The sequence below is a fragment of the Annulohypoxylon truncatum genome, assembly GCF_022578515.1.
Source record: "Annulohypoxylon truncatum strain CBS 140777 unplaced genomic scaffold F4807scaffold_2, whole genome shotgun sequence".
NCBI classification, from domain to species: Eukaryota; Fungi; Ascomycota; class Sordariomycetes; order Xylariales; family Hypoxylaceae; genus Annulohypoxylon; species Annulohypoxylon truncatum.
In genome coordinates this window covers 1,386,830-1,402,037 of record NW_025953788.1, presented here as the reverse complement: position 1 = coordinate 1,402,037, position 15,208 = coordinate 1,386,830, and the positions used below count along the sequence as shown (strand labels likewise).

At 51.0% G+C, this 15,208-nt stretch overlaps 5 protein-coding genes across 5 annotated transcripts; 3 read left to right on the top strand and 2 right to left on the bottom strand.

Moving 5' to 3' along the window:
* Positions 1–840: 840 nt before the first annotated feature.
* On the top strand, positions 841–2,671 carry F4807DRAFT_126858 (adenosine deaminase). The gene has a single exon (XM_047992934.1). The coding sequence runs from the start codon at positions 1,150–1,152 to the stop codon at positions 2,227–2,229; it is 1,080 nt and encodes a 359-aa protein (XP_047858923.1). The 5' UTR covers positions 841–1,149; the 3' UTR covers positions 2,230–2,671.
* Positions 2,672–3,342: 671 nt separating this feature from the next.
* F4807DRAFT_407914 (uncharacterized protein) lies at positions 3,343–7,047 on the top strand. The gene has a single exon (XM_047996402.1). It carries the CDS (start codon positions 3,856–3,858, stop codon positions 6,547–6,549), a length of 2,694 nt encoding a protein of 897 aa, XP_047858922.1. The 5' UTR covers positions 3,343–3,855; the 3' UTR covers positions 6,550–7,047.
* F4807DRAFT_407913 (putative MFS transporter) lies at positions 7,044–9,242 on the bottom strand. Its single transcript, XM_047996401.1, has one exon. It carries the CDS (start codon positions 8,767–8,769, stop codon positions 7,141–7,143), a length of 1,629 nt encoding a protein of 542 aa, XP_047858921.1. The 5' UTR covers positions 8,770–9,242; the 3' UTR covers positions 7,044–7,140.
* Positions 9,243–9,260: 18 nt separating this feature from the next.
* Positions 9,261–11,587, bottom strand: F4807DRAFT_468308 (uncharacterized protein; the record flags this gene model as incomplete). Its single annotated transcript, XM_048002589.1, has 3 exons — positions 9,261–10,567; positions 10,666–11,081; positions 11,322–11,587. The coding sequence occupies 3 exons, from the start codon at positions 11,585–11,587 to the stop codon at positions 9,615–9,617; spliced, it is 1,635 nt and encodes a 544-aa protein (XP_047858920.1). The 3' UTR covers positions 9,261–9,614.
* Positions 11,588–13,128: 1,541 nt separating this feature from the next.
* F4807DRAFT_126777 (glucan 1,4-alpha-maltohexaosidase) lies at positions 13,129–15,183 on the top strand. Its single transcript, XM_047992933.1, has 4 exons — positions 13,129–13,409; positions 13,509–13,967; positions 14,037–14,418; positions 14,499–15,183. Exons 1-4 carry the CDS (start codon positions 13,255–13,257, stop codon positions 15,015–15,017), a joined length of 1,515 nt encoding a protein of 504 aa, XP_047858919.1. The 5' UTR covers positions 13,129–13,254; the 3' UTR covers positions 15,018–15,183.
* Positions 15,184–15,208: the final 25 nt, after the last annotated feature.

The window sequence follows — 15,208 nt, the reverse complement described above, 5'->3', positions numbered from 1 at the left end:
AGCAAATAAACCGTTATCAGAGCCGGGGGGGGCTTCATCCTGGGGATCGCAGCCGAGATCCAAGTTTTAAAAGGCGAGTGTGGCAGCATCCCCCATCGTACAGTCGTATGCGCGCGCCGCTGTTATTGCAGGCGGACAGGCGGACAGTCCCTGGACGAGGGCGGACGGTTAAACCGCTGATCTTCCTGCCTGTCATCTGCGATCTTCCCAATCTTCCCAATCTCTCTCCCCAACCCGTCCCAGACCAGACAGACCCAGAACTTCCAGACTTTGAAGGTGGCCCCCCCAGCCAGCTTTGCCAGGGGTCCAGTTTTACCTTCGTCCTGATCGACAACGCAATTGTAGTTATTTATATCTCCTTTTCTCCACTTTCAACCCTTTCTTCTTTTCCGTCGGGACGGAGCCGAATCAGGTCTCTTTCGTGCGCGCTCATGCTCTCCTCTTTCGAACAACCGTCGTCGGTCTGTCGAGTTCCCGACAGCGTCTCGCCCTTCAGCTTGCCAGCTTTCCCCGTGGTCGTCTCCAATTAATGGGCCGAAGATTTCTTCAAACACCCAATCCTCCGGCGCATAGCTGTTTCGGCAAGTTTTAATATGTCTAGATGTGACGATAGCTTCCGACGTTTTACGCAAGCCTGTCATAGTGGCCGCCGCTAAGATATAGCCCGGAGCTGGCGGTGCTATCGCGTGCTCTAGAACGTTAACCGTTAGCACAGTCCGCCGTCCCCCGACAATTCTCAGCGGCGCCCGCCGACCATAATGCTGTAAAGAGATGATTTTCAATTTTTCAACGGTGTTGAGTGATAGGTCCAAGTGCAATTCTACCTTTTTACGGCCAAAGAAAGAAAATTTTAGCAATTCGATGAGTAATTGACAATACACAATACCTGTACATATCTGTGGATGTACTTCCTAAGTAAGGCTATGCGCCACTGAAGAAGATGGGATTTCATCGATTTATTAATATCTTTTCTTTTTCTTTGATGAACTGAGGGTGGTGAAACTTCAAAGTTTTTAGGAATCAACATTGCTACGTTTTAACAAGCAGACGGCAGGTGACCTCGCGGCGCACCCAGAAGTTGTGTGAAAGCGGTTTTATTTGGTAAAAGGTTACGTTTAATATTTGGATCATACGAGCCCCTCGTCCAATATGTGCAACACCTCGCTCCACGCGTTTCTCGCGGCCCTGCCCAAAGCCGAGCATCACATGCACCTCGAGGGTTCCCTTGAACCGGAACTCCTCTTTGCGCTGGCGGCCAAGAACGGCATCACGCTCCCCGTCTCTACCGATCCGGCCTTCGCCTCGGCCGAGTCCCTCCGCAAGCGGTACGAGGTCTTCGCGAACCTCGACGACTTTCTGGGCTACTACTACATCGGCATGTCGGTCCTGCTAGATGGGTCCGACTTCGAGGCTCTGGCGTACGCGTACTTTGCCAAGGCCGCGTCGCAGAACGTCCGACACGCCGAGGTCTTCTTCGACCCGCAAGCGCACACGGACCGTGGCGTCGAGCTCTCGACGATAGTGGAAAGCTTCAAGAGGGCGCAGGCGAGAGCCGCGGCCGACTTCGGCATGAGCACGGAGTTGATCATGTGTCTGCTGCGACACCTGCCCCTTCCCAGTGCCATGGCGACGTTTGCGCAGGCGAAAGGCGCGGGCTACTTCGCGGATGGGACGCTCGCGGCCGTGGGTATGGATTCCTCCGAGGTTCCGTTCCCGCCGCCGATGTGGAAAGATCTTTTCGATGCCGCGAAGGAATTGGGCATCCGGAGGACGTGCCACGCTGGTGAAGAGGGCCCCCCGCTTTACGTCTCCCAAGCTCTTGACCTGCTAGATGTGCAGCGTATAGATCACGGTGTTCGCGCTCTTACGGACGGAGACGATGCATTGGTCACACGTCTGGCTTCTTCTAAGACCCTGTTGACTATGTGTCCTCTGTCGAATTTCAAGTTGAACTGTATTGACTCGATGAGTTCATTTCCGCTGAGGAGACTGCTAGATGCCGGTGTCAGGTTTAGTATCAATAGTGATGATCCGGCTTACTTTGGGGGATACATACTGGAGAATTACTGTGCTCTTCAAGAAGCTTTTGGTTTGGGTATTAGGGACTGGGAAATGATTGCGAAGGGAGCCATAATGGGTAGCTGGTGTGCTGAAGAGAGAAGAGCCCAGTTGTTGGTGGAAGTAGAAGATGTCGTCAATGAATGGGCTAGACAATTCGAGGAACAATGATTGCTTGCCTACCTACCTACCAAGGTGCCTTCTCAGATTGGTATCTCGCTCATAAGTTCCGCTTAGCCCATAACTCTGGTCCTAAGAAGATGTATGGTAGCCTAGTGAACTGTTGAGCTCATATCCGTATACCCCCTAAGTCCATAGGTATCAATTACCCCTGACGAATTGCATAACTTTCAAAGTCCTAACCGCCTTGCACGACGCAAATTCCACTTTGTCTTGGACTTCGCACCAACAGCCACATCATTAACAGTGTCTGTCACTCAAGATTTAGTCCTGGTTACTCAGATTTCACCTTGACGGGCTTGGTCTGCTACACAGACTCCATCTTCTCTAGGCCATCGTATCCAATTACAATCCAGCTCAGGGATCATAACAGTCCTAATGTAGCTTCGACCTCTTCCGGTGGAGCCTCAATGTTTGCGTGGACATCTGCCAAGACGTGTAGAACATCTTGTCAAACTTGTGTGCTGGACAGGTTACCGGGAAGAGGCAATCCTCTCGGCAGCCCTTGAGTTTTGCGTAGTTTCACAGGAATACCTTGGCAGCTTCCATCGACCAATATCCCGGAACATTTCCAATGAATCTAGACATGTATAATAGCTAGCAGGTAAGCATAAGTGTGGGACGGTGCTCAAGGCTCCCGCTAGTGCTTGTGTTTGTTGCTGTAAACTTTTTAAGTAGCCGTCTTTATAGCTGGATCTTGGTTGGTGATACCCTCAGGCGAATGATGTTTATCATCACTTTTCTATAAAGACTCGTAAGGAGGTATCATGCATAGCGAGACTTTCATCAAAGGCCAAAGTTGAGAATAGTAAAGTTGAGTCGACACTTATATGGGTAAACAAAACTTCATGAATATGAAGTTGTCTCGTTCGACTTTAGGACTCTGGGTGGATCGTAGAAGGCAAAATATTTAAAGTCGATGCACTGAAAATGTGGCTAAGGTAAAACAGGATGTAGGAAGTGCATTCTTTCTCGAGCTGCCTGAATACACCAAAAAGCGAGACACCATACAATTTAGAACACCAATTTACAGCATCAGAAATGACGTCAGCGGCCATTAGACGAGAAATGATTTAGCGTAGGTACAAGGAACAAAAACATTCCTTAGTTAGGTACTGTACTATTCATTAAGGTCCCATGTGAACTTAGGAATGCACTTAAACTTTTAATTGATTTTCTTCATCTCATCTTCAGATCATGCCAAGTATGAGTTTTCCAGCTTCCGTTTTCCATATTCACCCTCAATTGTGATGGTGTTGGCGATTGGATGATGCTACCGTAGTAATAATTGTTGATGGACTGTGATGGAGCACTAAGGGGTTGTCGTAGCAACAGGCGTCAACAATCACTAAAACCGACACCCCCAGACCCGCATCCCTTCCATTCTCACCCAACCAAATCATCTAATTCGATATATGGACCTGCAGCTCAATATATTGTCACCGCAACACAAATTCACCCCCAAAACAAACTTGGGCGTCCAACCCTCCGAACGCCTAACCGTCCTGTACGGTCACAATTCATAACACCAAGTCACCAGTCTGCCACTAATTCCTCATTTATTCTTTTCTCCTCGTTAAACACTTCCACCAAACCCAAATAACCTTAGGTATCTTTATGGACGGAGCCACTCAACCGCAAACAAAAGAAGCAGTGGACACATCCGACAATCGAGATATTGAACAGAACACATCACAAACGACAGGTACCTCTGATCTGGGTGGAAAATCGGCTACCATTAGCACGGAAGAGGAAGAGGAAGCAAACATGACGTCGGAAAGCCATTTAGAGTCGGAAGTCCGTCCGAGCATAGAAAGCGATAATGATGATGAGATGGACGGCCAAGGTTCACAAAAGGTCGATGCTTCCGAACCAGTTGATTATGATGGCGACTCAGAATTAGGCGAAGACACGAACGCTGACCATGATCATCCCGACCCTTCATACCCACACTCCGAATACGCTGAGTCTCAAACTCCTCACGTTGATGATGGTGGTGATAGCAGCTCTCACCACGACGCGGATGAAGACGTGTTCAGCGACAAGAGCCCGCGAAGCTCCCTAGGATCGTTCGACGGCAATCCCGAGGCGGGCAAGAAGGGGCACAGAGATTCGGACAATATGACCACAGTTCGACGATCACCTCGAATTTCGGACATTTCCCAATACGAGCGGGAATATGAAAAGGAGGAGTTCGTCTCCACTATCAGAGGAACGCCTCGGCCCCCTTTTCGGACTCCCTCAGACGTCCGCGCCATGCAGATGTCCTCTCCTCCCCCTTCCGTCCTTGGCTCTCCCCGATCTACTAAGAGGCACTTCCCTACGGTTAGTCGCCTAGGGACTCCTAACACCTCGACCCAATATTCCCCGAAGAGGATGTCCACACCTCAGCGCTTTAAAAGGGGCAAGGAGGCTCCTCTCGTATTGCTCCACGTTACCCTGTTGCCTCTGCGATGGGTCTGGGGCGACCTGTTGAGCAATCTCGACACAGAGGAGATGAGCGACCAGGTTAAGTCGCTTCGAGAGTCTTGGAGAGTCCTTCAAGACCGCGTCGGGGATACCGTCATCGAGAGAGGTATACTTTTAGGCCATCCTCAGAATGACTACGAGATTCTTGAGGAACGTCTGCTTGAGGCACTAGAACTACCTCTCCGCCGACGAGCCCGAATTCTCGAATGTGGCCATTATCTGGGCCCGTCTAACGAGACGACGACCGACGACGAGGAGAGCGAGGACGAGTGGAGCTCCGCACGATCTCGTACTGGGGGAGACAGACGCCACTGGTGCAAAACTTGCAAGAACGAGATCCGATACGACTCCCTCGGCCCGGGCAAGATCTTCCGCGTCAAGGTCTACGCCAGCAACGGCTTGATGAGAGCCGGCGCCTGGGCGGCGTGTTGGAAGGAGATGGAACGCGTAGACGTTGAGATAGAGCCCATTGTCGAGCCTGCCGTGCAGGAAGAGCTAGTCCGCCTTGCCGCCGTTCTGCAGGAGCGTGAGCTAGCACATCAAGAAGAGGCGGATATTGCGAAGGAGGTGGCACATCAGCTCGAAGAGCAACACCAGAAGGAACGTGCCGAGGCGATGAGTTCTCGCTTCAGCGCGTCGTCACCCCAACTGGGATCAGAGCGTGCTCGGTCGCGTATGTCGACGGAAGAACGCCACCAACGGGACGAAGAACGACTTCGCGAGATTTATGGCCACGCATCTCCTCCCTTATCCCCACGACCTGATCCATCAAGGGAGCCCTCAGCTCACCCGCACCAAGACCAGTACATGCCGCCGCCCTCACCCTCCCCGTCTTCGCCGTCTCACCGCTACGAGCGGCATGAGCAGCGAGAGCCAAACCAACAACAAGGGTTCCAGAACGCATCGCTCCCGGAGCTGATGTTGCAGTCCGTGAAGGTCCTCATGCAAGACCGCAAGAACGTTATAATCTTCACTCTTAGCGTTCTCGTCCTCATATTCGCCCTTCGAAGTCCAGGCGGCCCGGCCGAGCCAACCTACGAACCGGTTATTCACCGGATGAGAGACATGCCTACCCCACGCCGTGTCCAGGTGGTAGACACGACGTACGCTCCTACTATTGAGGTAAAGGCTCCCGCCGTGGAGTCCGTCTGCGGACAGCCGTCGAATGCGAGTCCTGAGCAGCACACTACGTTAGCCGAGGCCATCGCTGCCGCGTCAGGTTACTATGAAGCATCTGGCGTAGCACCGCAACAGGCGTCGAGTGTTGAGTCCGTCGAATCGTATTCAGAATCACTCGCAACTACACAAGAGACACCCGAATCAGTGGCTGCACCAGCAGGTCACCAGAAATCACATGAGGCTACATCGCCCGAGGACAGCCCTGCTGTCGAATCCGACACCGCTTCGGCATGTTCGCAGCCTACAGATGCATCAGAGGCCGCATCGTCAGAGGTTTCTTCCAGCGACGAAGCCATTCCCGAAGCCTTATCGGAGCCCGAAGCAGCGCAGGAGAACGACGACGCAGCATCCAGCGTATCAACAGTGTACGAGCCCTGCCCCGTAGCTTCCCACAGCAAGCCCAAGGCCGTGACGTTGCAATCCGAAGAAACCGAGACGGAAACCGTGACGGAGAAGAAGGTCGTCCGCGTCTTCCACACGGTCACCGAGATGGAGACGTCGACCGAGCTGTTCCGGGTCCACCCTACCGATTCCGCGAAGCAGCACGCGCTGTTGGTGGCTATGGAGGATACTCCCCAGGACGAGTTGACTTCGACTCTGGAGTTGGAGATGGAGGAACCGGCTGCTGTTGCTGTTGACGCTGCAGCCGAGGATGCTTTGTGATGTGATGGGTGAAAGGAGATGGAGATAACGTGAGACGTTACTCGGGCTTGTGGGCTTGTGAATAAGGTGATTTTTCGATCGGAAGGAGTACATACTATATGTAATAGGATTGGCTGGATGGATGGGGGGGCTATGTTGGATGATTCTTTCGCTCGTTTCACGATGCTTTACCTAATCATTGCTCTGCGTGGGGGGCGGGGAGCCTGTTAGTGAAGATTGAGATAGATCGACGATACCAATACAGCATCGATGATTGTGAACATGCATTTGGATGATTGTTTTGGTGTTCTCGTTTGTAGAGAAATGTGGTCTAATGGATCGGGATGAGGACTATGTTGATTATGAACAGATTCTATTTTTTTTTTTTTTTTCCCGTAGTACACATACCATATATGTGATGAGATAGGACATTTATCCACAAGTGACCCTGATTTCCCATTCGTATTTTCAAATTCTCGGCGATTTCACATGAGAATTTATGGAGTTTCGTGCAGAAGCTTATAGAGTATATTTATGATATCAAATTTACTTAGTTTAAATTCTTATCCAATTTACCATTCTAGTTAACTAGTAGTAATAACGGTTAAAGCCTTAATGTACCAATCCAAGATCGATTCTCTTCTTGACCTCATGCCAATAAGCCACACGCTTTGCCTCCCTAAACTTCTTACCCCACTTAATCATCACTAAGTAAACGCTACAGATGGCCAATCCGACGAAAGCCACATTGATGAAACAGTTCTGAGTTCCTAGGTTATCTAGCCAGGGCGTGATGCCATAGCCAATGGCGAAGCTCATAGTGTTGCGAATGAGGATACATGTAGTCAAAGCGTCTCCTGAGATATCCCGGTACGTGTCGACCAGGTACGAGACACTCAAGGTGATGCCCATCGTATTGGCAAAAGCGGTAGTTCCCATGGCGAATACCAGGCCAAACCAATGGACCTCATGGGCGGCACCAACTCCCCAAAGGATAAGAGAGGCGGGGATCACCAATGTCGAAACGGTAAAGAGCCAAAGCCGGTGTTCAGGCTCGGCAACACCGTTATTCTTGCGAGCTAAGCGAATAACGAAGCGATCTGAGAATACCCCCGTAAAAGCTGCTGCCACGGCAACCCCTATCATGCAGGATACATAACTTAACCCGACGAGAGACGGGCGAAAATTGTAGGGCGGGCTACCCAGGATGATGGAACTCGTCGCATTGAGGATGTTGAAGTATATAAGGTACGTCCCGTAGCTAAATCCGGAATAGAACACCACCGGCCACGAGAGCAGCTTCAGGGACTGCCAAGCTCTGTAATGCATCATGAACGGCCGCGGCTTATCCACGACGGACAGCTTCTGCCAAAACGTCTTCGTAGCCGCCGAGGGCCGCGGCTCCAGAGACGCGACACGAGATACCGCATTAGACGAATCCTTCGAGGTCTCCTTGCCTTTCTCTTCCTCAGGCCCCGTCTCGGCGACGATCCCCACGGTTCGGCGATCGTAGTTCGTCTCCTCCATGAAGAAGAACAGGAACAGCCACGTCGCAGCGCAGAAGATCGCCTGGATGTAGAACACCCACCGGTACCCGATGCCGTCGTTGATGAACCCGCAGATGATAGGCGCGAAGAAATTGCTTCCCGCCAGCGTGAAGGCGTACCATCCCATATACGTCGCCCGCTCGTGGGCGAAAAACAGGTCGGTGATGCTCGTCTCCGGCAGCGCTTCGATGGGCGCCCCGAAGAAACCGGTGAGCACCCGGTTCGCGATCCACTGCCCGTTGCCACGCGCGTAAGGTCCCCAGACCGTGATAGCCACGAGCGCGGCGAGCGAGATCAGGTACGTCAGCCGCTTGCCGTACTGCAGCGCGAAGGGCTGCCAGAAGAGGAGGCCCCATCCTAGCAGCAGGAACATGTACCCGGTTCCGGCGTTAAGGTCGGCCTCCGTCACGGACAAGGCGGTAGACAGCGGGACGAGAACCGAGTACACGACGGATAGCGCCATGCCGTTGAACCAGGTATAGAGGAGGGCGCAGGCTAAGGCTAGATACTTGCGTCTGGGAGTCCAGTTCAATGGATCGTCTGGATCCGTGGATGGGGTCGGCACCAGCACGATGTCGTTATGGCCCTTGGCGTGTCGCGTCGCCATTGTGTGTTCAAGGTCGACCAGGTGGACCGTTCCCGGGACCAGCGATTCATCGATCTCGCCATGACCTGTAACCGTCGACAGCGCCATTTTGGATATCGACTCAACTCTTGCAAATGCGACACAGCTTTGGCTCTACAGAAGATCGTCCTCGACTGCAATCAACTTAGATGCTTACGAAACAGGAGGTAAGTCATGTAATCGAGTCATGTAAGACGGAATTTAAGAGCTTCCCCTCATATGCTCAAGCCTAGAAGCTACTAAGATATGTTAGTATGAAGGTACTAGATGATAAAAAATGCCCGCGCGCATTCTCGTTACCGAGCACACCGTGAAACGATTGAATTGGTAGAATCGGCAGCCATTCATATCTTAGGACCGGGCAAACGGTAAGGCAGGTTATCGGAACCCCTGCTGATCTGCAGTGAGGCGCTGCGACTATCTCGTCGATATCTCCGGTTGGAAGATAAGCGTTCACGCAACGCAGCATTCTTTTGTAGGACATTCCCGACAGCTCGCTGATAAGGGTTTTCGGTTTTCTTTGTTGGGTGCCTGGTAACTTGCATGATTACGGCAAAAAATGAGTATTTGTGACGACTAATGTAACCATCTCCATCAGGGGGAATGCTTGTTTACCCAACTAAATGGGCTGGTTTAGTTGAAGCCTATTCCTTGTAGGGTTAAATGATTACCTACAGGTTCCAATCATAAGATGGCTCCTATCTCCACGCAAATATGTAGCTACCCATTCTTCTATTGGGAAGCGATATCATGTATTGTTGTACGGAGGAAGAAAAGCCACAAAATGCCACAAAAAAGGGGAATCTAGGTAGGTACCTAGATATCAAGATGATATTATCAGTATGGTAGGTATCTGCAACACCAGAAAGCCACCCGAATACAATCGCAGTAGCCATCAGACGACTAATTCCAATCTAGAGATTCTCATCTAAAATATCTTCGCAGGTCCGATAACCAGAATTCCTTTGTTTGCAATTGGTGCATATGACAACAGTCTTTTCCGCAATCTCCTGGAGGAAGCTTTTCATAGCCGGAATGCTGCCCGCATGAGACCAACTATCAAGCAACCCGTTTTCCAAACTCGACTGAACACCAGTCTTCGATTTCAAAAAGGCGACTTGGTGCCTATTATTATCCTTGGTCGAGCAACTCGGAGTATGATGACCCAGGGAGCTGACTTGTATCTCCTCCAAGCTGATGGACTCGGACATGTCCCGGAACATGGAGGTCCATGCATTAGGGCTCCGAGGGTTATTGTCGAGCTCGTCGTCGTCCGAGACGACCGACACTCCCACCATACGTAAGCACAACTTTCGGAGAGAGCCGGTGAGATGGAGCAGAACCTTGGAGAGGGATGATGCGGGAGCAGCCATGTTTTCCAATTCCAGGTGTTGCAGCATCTGAAATCTCTGAGCCTGGGCGAGGCGATCGAGACTGGCGTCCATCACGCCCTGCACGCGCAACCCCTGAGCCTTCTTCCCCCTCCTTAAGTCCACCAGATGAGCAAGCCAGCCTATGATCTCGTCTTTCAGCAAGCTGGCGCCCTTGGACTCCACCCGAAGACGGACCAGGTTCGGCGTATACTCGAGCAATTTGAACAGGTAGTGAGGTTGCCAGGGCAGGAACCCGAGCGAACTGGTCGTAAAACTCCCAAGCGAGACGTACGTAAAACTGACGGAGAGATCAAGGGAGCGGAGGTCTTGTAAAGTAAGTCTGAGCGGCTCGGCGAGAGATTTCGGGATCGCAAAAGCTGAGCTGGACAAACCCATGTCCTTCTTCCGTATATCTACGGTAATGGATTTCAGTCGTTTGCCGCTTCTTGCTGCGGCTAGCAGAGAAGCTGCGAAGATCATGTCCGGGAACTGGTCTGTGTGTATCGATGTTTATCAGGACCTCAATGTTCAACTTTGCGAGATAAGGAATAGGGGTAAAGACGCAATATCTCGATATTCTCCATTTACCCACCTTGTGAGAGAAGATGTGATTCATCGCCGACGAATCTAATCCCGGTCCGCTGAAGAATTTGGGCGGTGCCGTAGCTTACAGCTACCTGGCTGGATCCAGGGCGAAGAGAGCCGCCCGGGACATGGTTGTCTCGTATGACAAGCTCAACAATGTTCGGCAACCGGTTCAAAGCTTCACCAAGCAACAACTGCAACTGTCCACTACCGACTAGCCAGTTTTGCTCCACAGCAAGCTCTTCTAGGTCTTCGGCTCTATACTTTCCCCTGGCAGGTACATTATCGCGAAGTAGATTTCGATCTCGACCTCTAACAGATGGCAAAGCGTTGAAGCTATATATTCGATCAAGTCCGATGGTGAGCTTCGATAATCGTCTTGATAGATTGGGATGCTTGGATATGTTGATGAGACATCCTAGACTGTCTGTAGTGCGTCAATACCATCGATAGTTCATTGGGGATCCGGGATTCGAGGGCTTAAAGGATGCAAGGAGATTGTAATGAGTCTCGAGAGATGGGTGAGTAAAGTTATTACTCTCCATTACTGTGCACTGAAGAATTTAAATAGGCATAGAGGACATACTACACGTAGGTAGTCAGTATGCGTGTAAAACGAAACATCTTTTAAAGAGATTTTATCAATGGCTTGATGATTCTTACCACTCAGTAACCATGAATCTTCTATCAGAAAAGAATTCCTCCGAAAAAGAGTCGAATAAGAAGATCTCGGCCCGACGACATGTCAAACGTAGGCTGAACAAATCTTCCGGGGAGAGATACGATGCCGTATGCACGAGCAGCTCGCAGGGAAGCCCCAAAAGCGGAGATATGTATGGTTCGGTTCCAACATGCGTAGAACCCATATCCGTGGGAACCTCGGATCGTGCCGTGATGATAGATCGCGCAGCTTTGGTGTGATCAGCCATGTTTCAAACTGTGATGGACGGGAGTTGGGACTTGGGAGAGGAAAGTATGTAAAGTGTAAAGAGCCAAGAAGAATCTGAAATATTACAAATACAAGATAGCGGGAAAGTGAGCGGTCGATTTTTCTTCCATCCCTTTTCCCTTTTCCTTCTTCCCTCTCTCCCTATCATGATTCCGCCTTGAATGTTGGTTTAAATCAGACTCCTTTCCGCCCAGCTGCACACCTTAAGAGAATACTTAAGGTACCAATTCTGGCATATTACGTGTGATGTTGGTTCTACCTACCTAGACTAGATTTACATATGTAGGTCATCTTGCTTTGCCGTCTCCGCTGATGACCGTTTATACAAACATATAGGTGCTAGGTAGGTCCTAGCCCTATTTATGTATCCATAAAAGTAGTACGTGCAACCTTCATCTACGCTCCATGGTCTGTCACTCTTGGGGGCTGACAAGCTTATTGCACGATATTATATCGTAGAGCGAGTGTTGGCTGTAGCTAATATATTTATGCCACTGCAAGTGTAGATTGAGGTGGTGATGATGCTACCTGGGCAGGTGAATCTGACCACTAGACTCCGAAAGACAGTTACATCGACAGACGGTTCGTCTAAGTGAATCGTCGAATACGTACATACTGCTTACACTTGGGGCCTTATTCCACGACGTTGGTTAGGCGTATATCTATCTGTGTACCTACCTCGGCAATGTATTCGCTACGTAAGTGATCTTCTTGTGCCTCGTGGTGGTTTGTTTAAAATACCTCTCTCCATTGATAAAGTACCATCGCATCTTTAGCCCATTCCCGTTTTAATTACGAAGAAAGCCAACTTCGTGGAAGAGAACTCCTTATTGGTCACCAGAGGATGCAGGCAAACCAACACTGACACTCGAAACGGGGCTGACAATGACAGGTCGGCCTACGAAACGACCCGAGGCAGCGGTTAAGCCGAAACGAGCTTGACGTTTTACCACGCATATTTATGTTATACAAGTGTATTTTAGTATGTTGAAGAGTACGTAGGTACCCTCAGGGACCGGGTCATTACTAGCAAAAGGACTATATTTGAGCTTGACGTCACTACCACGGCCTCCGCTTACCTATCCACATTATATCGGGTACTGTCAAATAGTCTCACAGCTTTTTCAAGCCCCAGCTTACCAAAGTTAGGTACATACAAAGATATCTTGGTTTACGTACCCATGCATGTGCGTGGTGCGTAACATACATGCCTACAGTACCTATTCCAAGCCAACATTAACCCCCCCAAGCTCCACCTACCAGGCCCAGCAGACTTTCTAGACCTGCATATGGGTACCCGGCATATACCCTGGCGGAAATGGTGAGGAAAACTACCTAGAATCTATGGCGCTTCTGGAAAGTATGGGTTACAGAACCTGCCTGCATGTCACCAAGCGCCTGGCTCTTCCAACTTTCGGTCCATCCCGGTTTTAAGATAGATCGGGTTGTAGATCGAACATGCATCTTTACGATCCACGCTATCTTCAATGGCCGTGGCACTTGCATTACCTTACCTACCCTTAGATTCTTATCTCGTCCTCACATCTCTTCTTATATTTCTCATAACATTCATCATTCCTCTACCTATTCCTATACTGTTTTTTTTTTTACCACAATACCATATTAGAAATAATATATTAAATCAAAATGGCGGACGAACAGAAACCCACCCCGGAGAACATGACTATGTTGCAGGGCTTCGAGTGGTACGTGCCCGCCGATCAGAAGCACTGGACTCGACTAGAGAGGCATATTCCTCAGCTAAAGGCCTGGGGAATAGACAATATTTGGATCCCTCCGGCGTCAGTTAATTCCAGGACTTACCTACCTCCTCTCCAACAACTATCGCATCCTGCTTTGCTTACCTACAACCTAATATAATCTAATAATTCGGAGCGCAGATGCAAAGCCTCGTCCAACCAGGGCAACGGATATGACGTATATGATCTGTACGACCTAGGCGAGTTCGACCAGAAGGGGTCCGTGTCCACCAAATGGGGCACCAAAGACGAGCTGATGAAGCTCTGCGGCACGGCCAAGGAGCGCGGGGTCGGCCTATACTTCGACGCCGTGCTGAACCACAAGTTCGCGGCAGACCACAAGGAGAAATGTCTCGCCGTAGAAGTCGACCCGGACGACCGCAACGACGAGGTCAGCGACAAGTACGAGATCGACGCGTGGGTCGGCTTCGACTTCCCGGGGCGGCGCGGAAAGTACAGCAAGATGAAGTACCACTGGTACCACTTCAGCGGCGTCGACTTCAACGCGCGCAACGAGAAGACGGCCATCTACAAGATCATGGGCGACAAGTCGCAGGGCTGGGCCGAGGACGGCGACGTGGACAGCGAGAAGGGCAACTAGTACTGCATTCTTTTCGCCTGCCGCTGCCCGGCTGATTGAGGGCGAATAACCCGGCTAACGCGTTTCAGCGATTTCCTCATGGGATCGGACCTGGATTACTCGCACCCCGAGGTCGAAGAAGACGTGCTCGCCTGGGGGAAGTGGTTGGCGGAAAACATCCCGCTCGCAGGTATTCGGTTCGACGCCATCAAGCACTACAGCGAAGACTTCCTTCGCAAGTTCATCACCACGCTCGACGAGACGTACGGGCAGGGCTGGTTCTTCGTGGGCGAGTTTTGGAAGGATAGCCTCGACGATATGACGAGGTATCTAGACCGCATGGGCCGGAAATTCTCCCTTTTTGATGCGCCGCTGCTGTACAACTTCAGTCAGATTAGCAAAGCTTCCGGTGCCGATCTGCGACAAGTGTTTGACGACACCCTGGTGTCTGTGATGCCTGTAAACGCTGTGGTGAGCCATGTCTTCCTACCTACCTACCTACCTACTAGATACTGGTGGAAAACGATGTAGTTACTAATACATACCTCTAGACCCTAGTGATGAACCACGACACCCAACCCTACCAAGCCCTCGAAGCGCCTATCGAAGGGTGGTTCAAACCCCTAGCCTACGCCTTAATCCTCCTCCGCAACAAAGGCTATCCCTGCATTTGGTATGGCGACCTCTACGGCATAAAAGGCGAACACCCCTTCCCACCCTCCTGCGGCGGCTCTCTCCCCAAGCTAGCCCTCGCGCGCAAACTCTACTGCTACGGCGAACAAGCCGATTACTTCGACTTCGCCACGTGTCTGGGCTGGGTACGGTACGGCACCTGGGACCGGAAGTACGGCTGCGCCGTCGTGATCAGCAACGCGGGGCCCGGCGAGAAGCGCATGCACGTCGGCGAGATGCACGCCGGCGAAGTATGGACCGACGTGCTGGGCTGGAACGATCGCGAAGTCACGATTGACGAGGATGGTTTCGGCGACTTCGCATGCGGGCAGACGAGTGTGAGCGTGTTTGTGAATCGGGACGCTGATGGGAGGGACAAGTTTGGGGAGAAATTGTAAGTTCTGGACAGAGGACTAATCTACCAACTTTCGAGGAGCTGGCTAACTGCTATAGCGACGATAATATCTACGAGGAATAGAATGGGATGAATGGGTGCCCTAGCGAATAAACGGAGTCTACCGTAGGAAAATCGGGCTAGCTTTGAGGGTTCGGCTTTTCAAGGGGTTGGGTTGGCTTACATTAAGGGTCT